The following is an 18,237-nucleotide window of genomic DNA, read 5'->3' on the forward strand; positions in this document are numbered from 1 at the left end:
GAGCGGAGCGGGGCAGCACCGCGCGGGGCGGCCCTTGCCCCGCCCTCCTCAGCTGCCCCTCAGGCCCTTTTTGTCCTTGGAGCGGAGACGAGGGGAAATCAGCGCCCGATCAGCCCTTCGGGAGCGAGCGCCGCTCGCGGAGGCGGAGGAGTGTTGCGGGAGCGCCCAAAGGCCGGCAGAGAGTCGCACAGCTTCGGCCTCGAGGAGCGGGGGTGATGCGCCTCTCTGAGGGGAACGGCAAAAAAACGGCAAAAAAAAGAGATTCATCTGCAAAGTTAGCTTAGGAAACCGTCTCATCCGGAGTCTTTTCTGTGACTTTACCGGGGGGGGGGGGGGGGGGGGAGACACCGATGTGGCTTTTGGGTCAGAAACACCTAAAAGCAGTTCTTCTGAGAAGCCACTCACGGTTCACACCAGGTGATGAACGGAGAGCGAGGAGGACAACACAGAATAAGGCCATATAAGACTTTGCTAYGTACCCGAACAACACGTAACCCTGCGGTCCCTGCCTTCCTTTCGCATGGTCTGAAATCACAGTGATTTTTTTTCCCTTTTCCTCGTTTTTACAGGATGTACTAATGGTGAGCCAGGGTGCGAACAGCCATCCGAAAGAGCCAGAAATGTGAAAACACAGAGGAGAATCAGCATCTTTGATAGATTTCTCTCTAAAAAGATGTTTCAAGATTGGCCAAGAAAACAGCAGGGCCTACAGAAGAGCTCGAGGCCTGAATTTACTAATAGCTTTTTTTGTGCGTTTCTGGCCCAATTTGGAGAGGGCAGACCTCGATTTTACATTGAATTAACCAAAAAATTCAGACTTTAATGATAGATTTTATTATATGCAGGGGTTTAGTCGCCTCCAACTCTTTAATATAGTATCTGAATTAATGGTACTCCACGTTGCAGTGACACACCTGCACTTAAGAAATGCTGTGCTGAAAACTACCACTTCTGTGGACCTGTTCCTTCATTCCCAGTTCTTTGATTCCTGTTACCGCTCAGCCTTTCAAGTCTGTTTCAACTACATTTGGCATCCAGACTGACACGTAGACTATGAGCTCCCCCAGAACAGAGCTGGTCCTTGTTATCTGCCTGCATCGTGGCCGTAAGACAGGGCCCCCATCCTGGTTCTTTGTTAATTATATTGAACCTCATTCCCAGCTGTAGAGCTGGATCGCTTGATACTTATAACTAAGGATTTGGTCCAACACCCAAATCCTAGGCAAAACGAGATGCCACTAAATAAAGTAAAAAACACCATTCCAGAGAGCTGTCATTGAAGTAGACACTGGTCGCGCTTTATTTACAAAATCCAGAGATTTGTACACAGCAGTCTACAGGATGGCATAGGGCTGGTGTCAGGAGATTAAAGGACACGCTCAGCAGGTATTGAAGATGCCAGCAAGGAGTCATCTCAGCTCCAGGGGTAACCTGCTTCCTTTTGTTTCAGGAAACCACTGGACTCCTCCAAGGGGGGAGAAAAGAAAAGCAGCAGCAATAGCCAGCCCAGGCTGATGTTGCAATTTTTGTTATCGCTGAGGCATGGGAACACAAGTGATTTGTGAAGGAAGAAAGAGGAGACCAGCAGGGTGCAGGCATGCCATGGTGGGCCATCCTGCCTGGTTCTTTACTTCCAGCGCCCACCAACTTTGCCCTTGGCTCCTGCCTTCTTGCTGCTACAATACAAAAGGAAAGAAAAACGTGTCAGCATGATGGAAGCGTGTGGCTCAGGCCCTTAGTGAAAGGCCAGGATGTGCATGCCTAAAAGAGGTGGACATTTGCAGATTCCTGCATTATCAAACCAGAAACCCAGGTGACCTCAGCACTAACAGTGACAGACCTATCCAGTCACAGATTTGACACTTCCAGAATTCAAGACTGCTTTGATCTGGAATGTAGGTTATAGATCTGTTTCCACAGAAAACTTCCTCATTTTCAGACAGCTCTAGTCAAACACCTCAGATGCTTTAGTCATCTGGTAGTGGAGACAAAAGAACCTGAACAATAATTTAAATACAGCTAAGGCCTGATAAGAAAATTGCTTTACTATAGCAAAGGCAGAGTGACTTCTTCCTTACATCATGAGACCGAGTCTCTAGAATGGTGCAAGCAACCTTTAAAGGCCTCTTCTCATACCCGTATCCCAGTCTTGCTAAGGGTGGGTGCATGGAAGCAGTTCAGCTACACTCGCCACACAAAGCACCTCAAGCAAACTCTCCAGTATTTTCTTGCACACAGAATGGCAATCCTACATGCACACCACTTACCTTCTGACTAAAAAACAGGCATGCCTGGATTCAGAGAGGGTCCAGGTGAGAAGTTAGTCAGGTTAGATTTTGCACCAGCTCCCATAGGCAGTGCCCAGGCTTTTGGGGCACTGCGCATCACCAGACCCTTCCATCTCATGCACACGATGATGAGGCTACTTGAACCAAAGCACATGTGAACTGGGCTCTTTGACGCTGCAGAGCGTAGGGTTGGGAAGCAGCATATTGTGGTGGGGCCTTGCCATCAACAAGGAAGCCCCCTTCAGACCACTTGTTCCTCCAGTGGGCAGAACAGAATGAGAAGACAATATTTGGGGAGATTTTTCTAGGGCTGCCAGATGGATTGGTTCAAGAACACTAGCTGTATTTATGGAAGGACATAACACAGTGACACAGACACACACGCACAGTGGATACATTACCTTTTGACCAAGTTAAACTTGATCTATTCCAAAAATTGACCCTTTACATGAGAGACAACAGAGCAGTTTCTTCTTACTTTAAATTCATTTCACTGTCCCTTTTGCCAGCCTTCCCACTGGTTCAAAACCCAGTACAGGAACTGTACAGCTCCTCAAACTAAGGTGGAGTCCTTTTATCTCCACAAAGGCCTGTGATGTTTGATGTTATGCCTAACCTTTAGAGTATGCTTAGGGAGACTTAATGAAGTCTAAAGTGAAAGGATCAGTTGATCTTTTTATAACATATTAACAGACATTGCTTTGGAATGCGACAGTCTGTTTTGGGGAGAAGTACAACTGTGCAAAAATCTCMGGAGCTCTGGCGTTCCCAGTCCAACCTTTCTGAACGATGTCCTACTGCACTAAAAAGAGTATCATGTCTTTTGGGGGAGCAAACGTGCAGTAATAGTACATCCTGCTGTGGGTGGTGTGACAGTGCCCCTAGAAAGGGCAGCAACGCCCAGATAAACCACGGCATCCTTCTACAGCTGCACATTCTGTTGAGGTTTATGAGCCTACAGCTCTGTAAAGAAAATACTATGGGAAGGTCAAGCCTTATGTTTGGCACCTACACACAACTGAGCCCACAGTGTTGCATTCATTTGATAAGGCAGGTTGGACTGGGGAAGCGGCAAGGCAGCGTTTGGTCGCTCGTATGATTCAAAGACAACTGCTTCATTCTCAGCATGATTTTGCTGAGAAGATATGGAAACACAGTGAAGATCAAACCCCAACACTGGAGAGCTCTCCCTCTCCTACTTCCTCACAGCTCCTCTGTCTGTCACTTTTCTGCATGCACTAGCCCTCAGGCCTTGTCTAGCCCCAGTTCTCTCAACAAGCTCACTGTAAACACGTAGAATAGTTAAAGACATAAGAGTCAAAAATCTATTTAAATAGAAGTCATGTGGGGAAGGAAGGTGGGAGAGAGATGACAAATGAAAAGAATGCACAACAGTAATCCCATGATGTTAGTCTTGTTACACACCATTCCTTATAATCTTAGCAACCACTTGTTTACCCTTCATAAACAAGGGTTGTGTTCCATTGTGTATTCAAAGCACCTCAGTCAGGTGTTTGAAAACCCCAGCAATAAGCAGATGGAAATTTTGCTGGCACTGTGTGAAGAAACACAACTTTTTTTAATGTTAGCTGCTAGATTCACTTCAGTTTCCCCGTCATTTTCTCAACGGGAGGCAGGATGGGAGTTACCCTTTCATCTCTAGCCTCGTTCCATTGCAAGAAGAAAATGTCGGCATTGAGGCTGAAGTGACTACTTCAAACACTGAGATCATATCCCCAACCAAGAGCTAGGAAGAGGATATGAGTACTTACTGCTTCTGAGCCTGATCAATCCGGTTCCTGAGGGTGATAATCTGCAAACAACATACATGACCAGGGTTTTTTAAGGTATCTGCTGAGCAACCTTATTCCCTCACAGGGAGGGGAGTTTACCTGTTGGAGTGCTGGAAACAGGTGCCTATGGTAGGGATTAACACTTCCTTTGAAATAAAAGCTCACCCTTGCTTGAGGAAGAGAAATGTTGCTACTTGGTAGTAAATCTGCAAGCCAATTTCACATTTCAAGAGAAAGAAGAACTAGAATTTTATAACCTTTATTAGAAGAGTTCCTATGTATACAAATTAGTCTATTAGGAACTGGCATGTCAAACTACAGGCAAGTGAACTGGAATGAGTATCACCCTGGCCAGCTGGAAAGCTTTTGGGCAGCCTCATGCCCCTGCATGTGTCAGCCTCACCTTCTCATTCTTCCTCCACTACTGGCACATTATGAATTATGTAAGCTTAAAGAGCTTCAGTGGACTGAATGGGGACCTCGAGAATGGAAGATGGGTCACATATTCTGCTGGAGCATTTTTTGTTGCCTGGTAGAGCATGAGGTGAAGAACAAGCAGCAGCTACCACCTTCCCATAAGAGGAAGATTTTTAACAGGGCTGAAGAAGAAAACAGGCGGGGGGGAACTGCAGCAACCACAGAGGAAAAGGTTGAAGTGAGGGCTCTAAATACCTTCCCAAATTTTGCTGATGATCATAAGCCACTAGAGATTTTGTCCTACAAGATGGAGTGTACCTTTGTTTAGCCATGGGTAAACTACAGATTTCATCCTGATGCATGGGAAAGCAAACACCTACCTCTCACAGCACAATCACCTCATGGCCTAGCTTAGTATCTCAGTCCTAGCTTGTAGCCCTGGATTCACTAGTGAAATCCTGGGACTTTTCCCTCTTAGGTAGTGGGAATGCCCAAATGCACCAGAGTGTGGGAGCGTGCCCTCTTTCACCCCTTCTTGTTTTTGTCTGTAACCCAGTCATCATTCTACCTAGTTTTCCTTGGGTGGAAAATGTATGTGCCAAGACTTATGTTTTACTTCTGGTTTTGGTGTAATTCAAAGTTCTCCACTGACTCTGCAGGTCCGAGAACTGATGACCCAACATTTGACTATTTAAAGTGGCATTTGACATTCTCCACATGCGAAATGAAAAAAAGATCATACATTCAGGTTGGCCCAACAACTGGCATTTCCTTGTTCTTGTCTTTCCATGGCAAACAAACAAAATAAGAGACTGAAACATCAGAGGGAACAGGACAACACAAGGAAGAAAAGATCAGCAGATCAACTGCTTTTGTACTTACTTGTAGAAGTTTTTAAATCTGCAGCATTGGCTTAAATCATTTATTGCAACCAAGTATTTTTCCCAAATGTGGATGAGAACCAGCTCTATCTTCAGTTTGATCCAAGGACTTAAGTCTTACCTTCATTGGTAACCTTGTGGCCATGACTATGACACTCGCTCTCCAATAAAGCACCAAAGAGCAACAGACACTAGAGCTAAATAACAGCTCCACTCCTGTGTGTCCCACTTCCTTCATTTGTCTCTCCCTTGCATTCTTGCTCACATCCTCTTCATTCCCTTTGCTGTTTTCCACTTACCTTTTTCCTCATTTTGTTTTCTCTGCTGTCATCTTCCCCTTTTTTTCCTACTTGTCTTCTTTTCATCTCTCATCTGTGCCTTTTTCTTCTACTTCGCACATTTTCTGTACTTTCCTTGCTTTTCTTCATCAGCCATCCATCACTCTCTCTATGCAGAGGCCTCATTACCATTGTACACTCTTTCCCCTCCCATGGCCTTAATTACTATTGTTCCACACCTAGTTGACCTGCTGTCCTTAGCTGGCCCTCTCCCATGTTTTGGATCTGGATAAACACGTGGCCACACAAGGTGGAGAATCTTTCCAAAACCCATTCCATTCTTTTCTATGAATTTTGAGATACTACACATGAATCCTTAAGCCTCTGCATGTGTCTTGGATACGTCTGAGTGATCTCCCACATAGTACCAGAAGCTACATAGAGGATTATCTTCAGAGATGATCTGCATGGGTTGCGTGCTCAGTTCTTCAGCCACATCACTGTTGGACCCCCAACTCCATTCCTAAATTACTACTTCATCTCTTTTAGAAGAATGGAAGGTGAGAGAAAAAGGAAGTGAAGGGAGACACACAAGATTCAGTTTTCTCTTTTCTCTCTGCACTTGGAGCCAAGGGCCAGCTTGCTGTCTGGCACCTGGTCTCTGACCATGCGCCAGGCTCATGCATTTGGTAGCCTTTGCTGCTGCTCTTACACAGGCAAATTCATTGTACTTACAACTTGGATAGCTCCTGCAGCCTGCAACGAAGTGTTACAATCTAAGAGAGATTGAGATAGTTACATTGATGTTGCTTGTTCTCCCTCAGTGTGTGTCTGTGTAATTGGGAATTAAAAGGAGAGTGAGACAGAGAGATCTCCAATAGGATTTCTCAGCCACTGAAACCTGATTTGGGTGAGTGCAGCCCTATCCTGTGACCATTTGTAAAGGAAACACATCAACTGTCTGTTACCATATCAGTCAGATGCTCCTGTCTGGAGACAGGTTTCAGCAACTCCAAAGAGTTCAGTCCACAGGGAAACCGGGACGAGAACAAAATTTACAACATTCAAATGTGAAGTCAAAGACAGGATTAAAAATATYACTTTGCAATGGAGATGAGTGAATTGAGAATCTGAATGATTTTTCAGGCTACAGTTACCTGTAGATCAACAAGAATGAACAAGGGTGTGTGTGAGGGATCCATTTTCCATGGGGCTCTGAAAGCCTTCAGACTGGTCTATTCAATTTCAGCCTAAAATATGAAATCTGGTCAGCAGAAGTTGGCATATGAGTGGAACTGCAGATCCAGGTGCCTTCCCGGCTAAATATTCCAAAAGGGCATTGGAAAACCAAATGATATTGCCAAAGCTATTTTTAGAGGAATACCACAGATTATGTTTTGGACCCAGTGCCATGACCAAAAGGACTTCTCAACTCACCTCATATTTTTTTCTTTTAATCTGCTCTGTAAAGTCATACTTTTCATTCTCCAGCTGGTATAACCAGTCCCACAGTTCCTTAGCCTTGTCCCTGTGTGTTTATGGGGAAAGGGAGACAGGAGAAACATATCACATCATACATTTCCTTTGGTTTTCAGATCACTAGTAATGAGGCTTTTTATATTTTATGTAATGCAGCTCATACATCTTCCTGCAAAACCCTTACTCATCTAAAAGCTACTCAACTATTTCCAATGTCTCACCTTCTCACCTGAGAACTTTTTAGCCTTGCACACTTGCATATGTCAGGCAGTAACATATTTCCTACAAGTTTAATTTTTCCTGTAACTCTTAATGAGAGACAAGAGTCTGGGGGAATTAGATGAGAAGGAAGGAGGACTCTGAAGGCCACGCAGATAAGCAGAATAGCTGCCATCGTGCATCTCATCTGTTTTAGGACTGAAGTGATCTCATTTTTCAATTGTGTGTAAACTCCAACATGTGGAGTCCAAATGATCATTTAAAAGACTGCTCTGTACCAGAGCACTCAATCGCAAGACCTCCAGACTCAGCAAAAATTCATAATCATATTTTAGCAGTTCTAACTCACCTCTGGGAATGTTGTTATAATATAAATACCAAAACAGTCTTTAATCTGAAGGTTTTTTTCAGCTGATCTCAGAGCTGGGTTTAAAGTTCGTAGGTCGTCTGGTGACTCATCCGTGTTCACAGGCGAGGCTCATGGATCTACACCAGGAGCATGGCTAGATGGCTACCAAACCATTTCAGCAACACCCCATGTCCTCTTTTCTCCAAATAAAGGCAGGGCAAAATTTAACATTGTCCTTTGATGAATTTCAAGAAAGGCCCTTTCCCCTCCCTAATTCTTTCACTAKAGAAGGCCCCAGAACAATAAGAACAAATTTCAATGAGTTGCATTCAAATTTGGGATCACTGCCCTGCACCTGCAGTAAGTGAGGATAAGCATGTTACCTCAGCTTGTCTTCATTAAGGTGGTCGATGTTCAAGGGCTTGCGCCTCTCTGCCAGGACCTTCTTCTTCGTCTCTCTAGCTGTCTGCTTCTTCCCTCTCTTCTGGTCAGCCTATTTTCAGAACATCAGTTAATGCCGGGCAGCACAAATTTGGGGTGAATGAAATGAGTTCAGGGACAGAGCAACCAAGACAATTTGCTAAGGATCCAGAAGGAGGAAAGTCAAGTTTTGTTCTCCWCTTGTAATGAAGACCGTTGCCAGTCAACCCCAAGGCTTAATGCTTCCATATTCCTTCCACTGATCCATGCTTTTTACCTTAGCCAGATAGCTGCTGTACGTGGCACCCATGGAGGACAGAGCCTTCTTCTTCTTGAGATCATCCTCAGCTTTTCTCTTGGCATCTTCTTCCTCTCTCCGTGCCTTTTCCTCCTATGGAGTATGGCAGACACAAGCAAGTTACTCTACAGGAGACTCACAACTTTTGCAGCAGCCAGTGTCACGGCAGGAAATGTGACAGGATAAGTACGATGAGAACTGACAGCTCCCCTGTCCTGCCCTTGCTTTAAGAAGGCAGCCATTTCTTCTCTGGATTGTCTGAGGCAGGCAGAGATCTCTGGAGATCTCCTCACCTTAAACGCTGAGACAAAGAGAGAGATTCAAAGATGCTTACTGCAAGCCTTGCTTGGCGTTCCTTCTCCTTCTCAGCCCGGATTCGCTGTTGCTCTGCTCTTTCAGCTCTGCGCTTCTCCTGCAAGAAGCAATGACAGAGGCATGGAATCATCAGCGTGACCTTATCCACCTCCAGTATCCCCCACTGCCACCACCACCACCAAGAGGTTTGATTCAGAGACTACGAACTATCTATTCCCTTGCCAGGGCATGCAGAACAGGGTTCACAGGCAATCAAAATGCCTTCTGTGAATTTCCAGGTGTAAAATGCAGGAGGCTGAGAGAGAGGACTGACCAGGCAAGAATCCACTTGGAGGTAACAGGAACAGTTACTTCTGTACATGTCAACACAGCTTGCTGCCAAACTCTGACTGAGGACTAATAGATTCAACTTCTCATCTACAGCTAATCTCTTAATCTAGCGCAGAGAASTGGCTCTACAAAGACTCACAATTCTCTCCTTCAGGGCAACCAGCTCCTCCTCTTCCTTTCTCCTGGCTTCAAAGTGGCTGTCAATCAAGGCCTGCAGTTCAATCAGGTCTTTGTTCTGCCTCTTCTTTTGGATGTCCTGGAAGAAGAGGCAAATGCATTAAGTAAGTCCATACTTCTCTACATACATGTCCTGGAGACTCCCAGCACTCTGCCTACACACACAAACAAAAGCACAATGTGTCCACAGATATACACGGAAATGAACAGGAGCCTCTCCATCTAGCTTAAATGCAAGGTTGGAGACATTCAAAGACTTGTCCAGGTGACAGCCAGGAGCCAAGAAGGGAACGGAATACACATCTCATTTCCCTGCATCATATTTTATCCCTGGCTTTTCTTAGCTGCCATGTCTTTGCATGTACACAAGTCTTGCCCAAGGGTTGAGTTATGAATGTACCCTAGAAAATGTTCTTGTATTTTTGGGGAGAGCAGACATTTCTGTGGACTTTAGACTACAGGCGACTTCACTAAGCATATGCTTTTTCAACACCAGGGCTTCTTTATTTTTCTATCCACTTCCGCATATGGATCTCTTTATTGTTAATCTTCTGTTGTCATTTTAGGTAGTGTTTCTCAGTGACATATGAGTATAGGCTTGCTTTTTTTAAAACCTACCTTTCCTGCTTGTCACTAGCTATCTAGGTTGCATTTTTAAGCCTGGCTTTCTAAGAAGGAAGGCTCATACAATCACACTGCCTATTTGTTTGTCTGTCTTCCCTCTCCCAGTAACTTTCAAACTAATTACAGCAATGTTTTCAGAGGGACAAAGATTTTGCAGATATTAAGGTTTTTATAGACTTCATGAAAGTCAGAGTGCAGCTAGAGTAGAGAGATTTTAATCAGTGCTTCCCACTGAGGATAAAACTCAGCCCCTTCGCCATGCTCAGAAATAGCAGTGAGCTGGCAAATCAGCAGACTATATGCCAGCCAGCCAGCCAGCAGGAATGCAGGCACAAATCAGCAAAAGAAGGTGTTTTTGCCTGCCCAGATATGGGATGTCAGAGAAGAAAAGGATACTACTGCATAAAGAGGAGGGAGATATGGGGCATAAAATGCTGTGGGGAAGAGGGTGAGGGAAAGCAGCCCACAATTCCACAGAAAACCAAGCTTTGTTACTTCTATTTCTCATGGAACRACTCAACTTTTCAAAATGCTAGTCTGTTGCGCAGCCCATTCCTGACTTCTGGAGGACACAAGCTCTTCACAGGCATAATATCCAGCCTGTGGCACTGGAGAAGCCCCTTTCTGATCCTTTCCAATCATCCCTAATCATATTTCATCACTCTTGAGCCAGAGGAGCATCCTGGAACTACAGGAAAGTAGTACAACTAGGGAAGTATACAGGAGTAATAGGAAACAATAGAAGCCAGCTTGCCCTAGGATAGCTGAGGAATATTCAATAGAGAATGAGAGCATGGTAATGGGCAGTTTGTAAAGAGAGAGATCTGAGGGCTCCTAACACACTTACTTTCATCTTTCTTCATATATTGGCTTCAAAGATTCAAGAAGAAAAAAAATAAATACATGAATAAAGATTTCAGCTTAGCCACGTTAACAAAGAATGCATCCAGGGGGTTTCAGGGAGCAGAGGGTAGCCTGTGACTGAAAGCAGGCAGCAAAGCATCCATCCTTTTGTCCTTGACTTTATTCTCAGCAGTATCTGTACAGGAGGAATTCTGTGGGTTTGCATGTGCATGTGGCTCAGGTGCAGACAGACAAACACAGATAGGCTCAGAAGTACTTACATCAAAATCTACTTTCTCACCCTCTGGTATTTTAGGAGCAGTTAGTCTGTAGAGAGTCAAAAAAATGAAAATTAATCTTAAAGAAAAGGGAGCTTTTTAAAGAGCATGTCCTGAACTGACCTACAGGGAACAGCACTAGACACCATTGTTCTTCATGGAAGGTCAAGGGCAGGGAGTTGCCACCAAAAAAGTTTTTCATTCCCAAAGCCTATAGTCATTCCCTCACGCATGGAAATGCATGGATCAACAGAGTCAGAAGGCGCATAGGAAACCTTAGTTAAGCTCAAGCCAGCCCAATCCAACATTTGCCATCCTTCCTACTGCCAGCAACCCTGGCTGGACAGGTTGTTTTCCTGCTATGGGCTTTCACAAAGGATTTACTGTTGAGGCCCTCATCTCCACATAAAGTTGTGGGGCTGCTGTATCCTGGAGAATTCATGACTCCACCAACTCTAGCTGTAAGAAAGACATAGGACTGATGAAGAACTGGTCTTAAGACCCTGGCCAGTAACTACTGCTAAGGCAGTCTCTGGCAGAAGGCATGCAGGAACAGACGGATATCGCATAAAGGAAGGAGAAGAGAGGATTATCCAAAGGCTTCTGGTGGCCGTTTTCCTAACAAACAACCTATAGATTTCTCCTAGATCAGAACAGTTATCCTGGGGTTTCTGAAAGCTACCCACCCCTCATACTTACTTTATTCTGGGCTTCTCCTCTGTATTTGGAAACGTGGAGCAAAACAGGAAGGAAAAAAAGGGAAAAAGAGGGAGAACAGTTAGAACAGAGATCACACCAGCTCCTACAGTAAAAAAAAAAAAAAAGGGCAGGGCAATTCAGTCTCAGGGGAAACATCCAAGAGGAACTGGTTAAATCTCAAACACTTCCGAAAGAAGCACACACACACTCACACACCCCTTTTGCTAGGAGTGTATCTGTTTTAACACTTGAAACAGAATTTGACAGAAAAGAATCAAGAGATTGTATAAAAGTCCCAAACGTAGCATCTGGAAGGCAATGGTTTCATTCACACAATAAATTATTGTTCTCAAACCATCAAGACCAAAGCTCTGAGGAGGACAGCTGGGCTGGAGGGTGGAAAAAAACATTGCCTTTTTCAGTCAGCGTTTCTTTTACTGAAGTCACTGGAGTTAATCTGAATTGACACTGGTGTCAACGACAACTAGGCTTAGGCAGTTTTGTTCAGATGCCTTATATGGAGRCCAGGAGAGAAACATTTGACATATTTTATCCTGGCTGTTTCACTCCCACGCACAGCCCTAGATAGCTTAGGGCATGCATCCTGGATGCCGTGGTGGGGTGTTTCTTTCCCTGCACAGTGGGGTGCCCTCAAATCCAGCTTGGAGAAGCCCATCYTCTCTTAGTGAGCTCCCTCTCCTGCTGAGGTACATGCAAAATTCCCATGAGCACTAATGGGAATGATCCCTGTGTCTCCAGGAGAGGAATGGTGCCCAGATAGGAAGGCTAAACCATCACGGAGACTGTCAACTCTGGGCCCTCTGGCAGCCAGAAGTGTCCTCCTGCAACTAGTGACCTTTCAGTGGCTTTCGGGAGATGTTTTGTCTTATGAGTTACTTGCTTAACATTTGTGCTTGTGATCAATTCCCCTCCCTGCTATGCTTTTTAAACTTTAGTTATTAACCCCAGTGTAATCCCAGTAAGTTCAGCACTGTTATCCTCACAAATAGAAGTGAATTAAACCTATGTGTTTATTCTGGCCCAGTCTCACAGGGACCCAGGTTGACTTTCATAACCACACGCTACGTTTGAACTTTCAGGGATGCTGCTGGATTCTGCCGCACAAGACTCTCTCCGTGCTAGCTTGGTGCAAGGCATAGAGGTAAAAAGCTCACAGCCTATTGAATGTAGGAATTCAGCTTTCCTCAGGAATGGGTGAAAGAGCCTTGCTATTCATATCATGATATATAAAGGTATTCTGTTTTTTTTCAAATGCTCATTTGCATCCAGCTGTTTTGGGACTAGTGGAAGAAATTGGCAATAGCAAGTGGAACAGAGTAGAATGAAATAAAATGAAATGTTGTAAAAGAAAAATAGCAAAAACTGATTCTGGAACATATTTAGAGGAGGCATTAGTTGCAAGAACATTGCATAATCGGAAATGGAGGAAATGACTGGAAATGAGTGATTGGAATAATTACAAGAAGAGGTGTGAGAAATGCATAAAAGAGGTCAGAAATCAACTATTCCTTTCTCTCATACCTTCCCATAGCAGTTTCAATAATGAAGCCTTCAGGGTAAAGATTTTTCTCATTTACTGCAAGAACACTGCCTACCAGAACATATCTCAGTTGAGGCCTCTGGATGCTTGAGCAATGCTAATAAAATGAATAGCATGTAATTAGAAAAGTGTTTTTAGAGCGCTCTTATAAAGGAAACCACAAATCGCTCCTCAAGAAAAACACCATTAGCTAAAAGATACACTCCTGTATTTCTCTAGTTTTTTTTTTTTTTTTTTGACTGTTTTGCTTTTCAAATAGCTAGTGAGCTTCTTAACACATTCTTTTAAACTGCTTTTTATCTGGAGAGAGGAAAAGTAATCAGATTAAACAGTCTACGAGGTGTGTTATTCACACAGGATTCCCTTTCCTCATGACATGCCCAGATAATTATCAGAAACATTCCTGTTTAAGTTAAAGCTGTCAGTTAATAAGACTTGTTACTTCAGAGAAAAAGAATAAATAGACAGGTAATGAGTGATTTTGTTTGTTGAACTTAATTGCCAGGATTGACATCTGTCTGTCAATGACTGGGTGAATTTGGTTTCAGTCACCACCAAATCAGCACTTTAAAAATAATTAAACCAACAAACAATTGTCAAAAGCTATTTGTAAAAGGTTAGTTGTTCCTGAAATAAGAAATTGTAATTAGGATATTTTAAGTTACCTCCAGAAAACCAGAAAAGGGGAAGATAACAGAGAAACACGAGCCTCTATTAAAAAATAAACAGGAATAAACTTGTCCTTTGCAGTGCATGAGCCAGCATGGTCCACACTGCATGCACCAAAAGCAGCCCAGGAGTATGATTTATTTTTAAGTTGCCCCTTCTTTCAAGACACTGAGTCGAGGAACTGGGCCAAAATCTGTTGGCATACAAGAATTTTAATAGCAAATTCCTGTTCCTGTGGTGGATTTTGACTGATATTCTGCTCATTCTGCCCATGAAACATGGATCTGTGGCAAAATCCCCACATATAACCCTGCCAAAAGAAGGCAAGAACCACCAAAAATCCAAACTCACTGGCACAGTTATCAGGGATATAGTCTCTGAGTTTCTGGTTTCCAAAAGGATTAGCTGAGGAATACACCCCACCATTAATACAACCTCGCTTTCTCCTGTTCCATCTGTGAGATATTCACACAGCGCTCCCCCTTTTTGGGGAGTCCTTCTGAACTGCCTTCCTTGATTCAAAACTCCCTAAGCAACCTCCTTCCTTCCACTTCTCGGGAAGCAACATCTCTAACTCTCAGTGTGGCCTTGAAAATCAATATGCTATTAAAAGGAAAGAAATGGAAAAAGAAAAGGGAGGAGGGGGAATCCCATTCTGAAGTGAAAACTGATGTGAGGGGCTCAGAAAAGTCCTCAGAGGATTTCCCTAAAATAAGAAAAAGCCTGAAAAGCGAGCAAGAAAATTAAATTGGGAAAAAAAACAAAAAAAAAAAACAAAAAAAACCACCACACATGCACAAAAACAAGACGACACAGAAGAAGCCAGGTAGTTGCAAGTGATGTTGGGCTCTGTTGTTAGAAACAGCTGTCCAGGTGTTCTTGGGGTCCTGGGCATCAGAACACAACCAAGCTATCCCAAAGGCCTTTAAAGTCAGAAAGACTCTTTATGTTTAAACTGGTTTTGAAATAGGTTCAGGGAGGGCTAAGTTATCTGCCCATGTACAAGAGCAAAACTGACCCTGCAACACTTCTGGTTGCATTTTTTTTTTTTTCACATGAATTTTGTCTCCATCCACATGCTCAAGGGCCCATTTAATCAAGTATCAAGAACATACTTTAAGTCCATGGCCTGCCTCATCAATTTGAATGATTTTATTCACATGCTTGACGCTAAGCACGATTTTAAGTGTATGGCTGGAGTGGAAGTCTAAATATTTGTAGATTCAGGCCTGGAAAACCTGACCTTATAGGTTGGGTGAGGCAGGCACCTCTATGCAGGGCCCTGTGCAGATACTTTCCTGCTTTTTTTTGGATTGGGACAGTTTGCTGAGAGGCACGATACAACCGGTTTAGCTAAAAGACAAATCCAGAGCAAGCTTCTAGAGCTTGATTTTCACCATCCACTATCCTAATGAGGGAATATATGCCTGTTGATATGACAGTGACCCCCAAGAGAGATTGGATATGCACAGTGAATGATTCTTTGTGGCAGAGATGTTTTGGCCCAGTTCCTGAGTTTCCAATCAAGTAAGGAACAAATACAGAAAAAAAAAAAAGTGAGATGTTAGAAAGACGACTTTGTTGCCTTAAAACAACACCAAGCTACCATCATAGTATTCGCCTTCTTCATCAGCTGCAAGTTGAAGGATAAAAGCAAAAGGAAAGAAGTACAGTAGTCAATCCACAAGCAGCACTGCCCTAAGAACAACTGTCCCGGCTCCCTCCCCACTATGCTGGGAATCTCGGACTCTGGAGATTGAACAAGAACAGAACACAGAGAAGAGGATGTCTGACTCCTTATGGGAGCAAAGAGAAAATATGACGGAGGACATTTGTCAGTTGCTAATTTCTTGTCAGAAATGAATGGACTTAAAAGGTCTTATTTTGATGCAAAGAAAATGCCAGATCATGAATCAGTGCAAGTTGGAGTGGTTCCATAGAGTCGCATTACAGGTCTACTGGCTTGTACTAGGTAAAGGTGTGCCCTAAAATGTACACCATCCCACATTTCCCAGGACAGTTAGACATATCAAGCTATAAAACAAACCAAACAATCATTTTTGCCCCTGAGAGAAGCTGTGATTTTCTACTTGGTATTGAAGCACTGGTCACTAAAGTCATCCTATAAGAAGCTCAATAGTAGGTTTTGCAAGAACCTGCAAAAATGTTTTCCATCCTCCTAAAGACTTTCCTGAATATCTATTATGAAAGCTGCCGCCTTGTTCACGAGGAACTAAGAGCAAAGCAACAGATGCAGAGCTGGACTCGTACCCAAGCCCACCAATGACTGGACTTCTTGTATCTGAGCAGCAATGTGGAAACTCAACATCTCCCCACAGAAATTGTGCTTTCACAGACTGAAGGGTGAAAAGTGCAGCAGAGCAAGAGCAAAAGGGCCTGAGGGACAGTCCTAAACTTCCTTGCATGCAATCTCTTCTTCTTTAGGAGCCTCGTTTATAGATAGCAACACGCATGCAAGCAAAAATATTACCCGGTGGCAGAAGGCACAAAGGATGTTAAAGCATTCAGAAGGGATTTAGGATGGGGAGAGGCAGACAAAAATAATCAAGATGATACAAAAGATAATGCCAGTTTATGACAGGTCTTATTCACCTCGGTCACTCTTCTGCCTTCAGGCACTGGTCTTGTTCTACCTTTGCTCTAAAACAAGCAAAAGCAAAACACAGCTCATGGAAGGCAGCTCACTTTCCCTGTTTGTAAAGCATCTGGATGAAACAAGAAGGCAAGGCAAGCGTCCTGTTGTTAAGACTTCAGCGCCTCATTCGTTGGATTCACCGAGTCTGCCCCCAGGAAATTTAGACATTATTTCAGACTAAAATATGCAAAAAGATTCCTTTAAAGTTGGGCACCTAAACCAGTGTTTGACCTCACTGTTTGAGACTTTGCCCCCAAAGCAAAACAGCAGGGAAAACCTCAGAAAGCACAAGTGCCCTTTGACTGTATCTTCAAGACTTCTTTCCTTTGAAATTTATGTTTTTCATTCTGTATGGAAATCCAAGAGGAAGATGTGAACAAAAAGAGTAACATCTCATCATTTTTTGGTATTTTGAAACTGTTCTTTCTGTTTGCAAATTGTATGAGTGTGAATTAAATTTTTCTTGAGTGCACTTCTTTTATAATTATCTGTAGAATAATTTAAGTGTCCTGGTGCACATAGTATTTGTTGTGAATTTTCAAAGTGCATGTGCTTACGGGTAAAACTGGATATTTGAGATTCATGACATGCTGCTGGGGCTGGATTGGACAGAGGGCTGCAGCTCCTCTTCGTGTTTCCAAGACATTGCAGATTGTACATTCCAACTTGCTTTACACATTCTCATATTTGCCTAAAAATTGCTGCATCTGTGCACATTTCTGCCAATAAATTCAGTTTCTCTCCTTTCTTTTTCAGGTGACTATTCACCTGGTGGGCTTGTATACCCTTGTTTTGATGTCACTGATCTTTATTTTGTTTGCAGTTTTCTTCCCATTCTATTGAGAATCTAAAGAAAGTCTAGTTTTATATTGCGTAGAGACCACGAGAGTTTCAAAATCTTAAATATCAGCAAGACTCTGCAATAGGGGACTTCTTGGCTATTAGAATGACCAAGTGCTTCTCTTGAAATAACTGTCAGAGGTATGAAACAAAGTAACTTGGATCTGGACCAAACTTCATGGTCCAGGATTTGTTTATATATTCAGCCTTCTATAAATTACTATGGAGAACAGCTTGGGGCACCATAGAGTAAAAAGTCAGCTTAAAGAAGAGCTTTCTTGCAAGGAGTCTGGATTCCCTGATGACCTCTCAGGTCCTATACCATGTTGGCTTAGTCTTATTTTGCTGAGAAGAAAGTTAGTAATCCTACACACAACAGGATGAACAAAGATAAGGAAAACGCATCACACTGCTGCTTAGATACTTCTCTTATCCCTGCCATGCAATGATAGCTCTGTTCAGACACAAAAAGGAGAACATCACACTCAGTGGACAATAGCATTATGCTGTGCACTCTTTATGCAGAAGAAAAGTTTCCCGTTTTCTACGTCCAAAGCAATCCTGCTCCCTCTTTTCTCTTGATGGCCACTCTCAGAATGAGTTGCAGGGTCATAATAATATTAGAGAAAAAAATCAAAGCTTCCTTCCACAGGTGCCTGTCAAATCCAGCTGCACAATTTCATGTATATAGGAACAAAATATTCACGTACTTCAGCTATCGATTACAAATTAAGAAAAAAAATGTAATCTATTTTGTACCCATAAGCGGATTTTATTCTTTTAGTTTGCTTTTTTCTGTTGGGGGGATTTCTTAAGGTCACTC

At 43.2% G+C, this 18,237-nt stretch overlaps 1 protein-coding gene across 1 annotated transcript in view; it reads right to left on the bottom strand.

Annotated features, from left to right (window-relative positions):
• Positions 1-1,276: 1,276 nt before the first annotated feature.
• TNNT3 (troponin T3, fast skeletal type) overlaps positions 1,277-18,237 on the bottom strand; it is a 30,026-nt gene continuing 13,065 nt past the window's right edge. The window contains exons 5-13 of the mRNA XM_026076418.1: positions 11,689-11,707; positions 10,993-11,038; positions 9,207-9,323; positions 8,757-8,834; positions 8,402-8,515; positions 8,088-8,197; positions 7,095-7,185; positions 4,061-4,101; positions 1,277-1,676 (exon numbers count right to left, since the gene is read on the bottom strand). Coding sequence (XP_025932203.1) covers positions 1,628-1,676; positions 4,061-4,101; positions 7,095-7,185; positions 8,088-8,197; positions 8,402-8,515; positions 8,757-8,834; positions 9,207-9,323; positions 10,993-11,038; positions 11,689-11,707 — 665 coding nt within the window. The 3' untranslated portion in view covers positions 1,277-1,627. The remainder of the gene's footprint in view (positions 1,677-4,060; positions 4,102-7,094; positions 7,186-8,087; positions 8,198-8,401; positions 8,516-8,756; positions 8,835-9,206; positions 9,324-10,992; positions 11,039-11,688; positions 11,708-18,237) is intronic.

Source organism: Apteryx rowi, unplaced genomic scaffold (assembly GCF_003343035.1).
Source record: "Apteryx rowi isolate R43461 unplaced genomic scaffold, aptRow1 scaffold_430, whole genome shotgun sequence".
Lineage (NCBI taxonomy): Eukaryota > Metazoa > Chordata > Aves > Apterygiformes > Apterygidae > Apteryx > Apteryx rowi.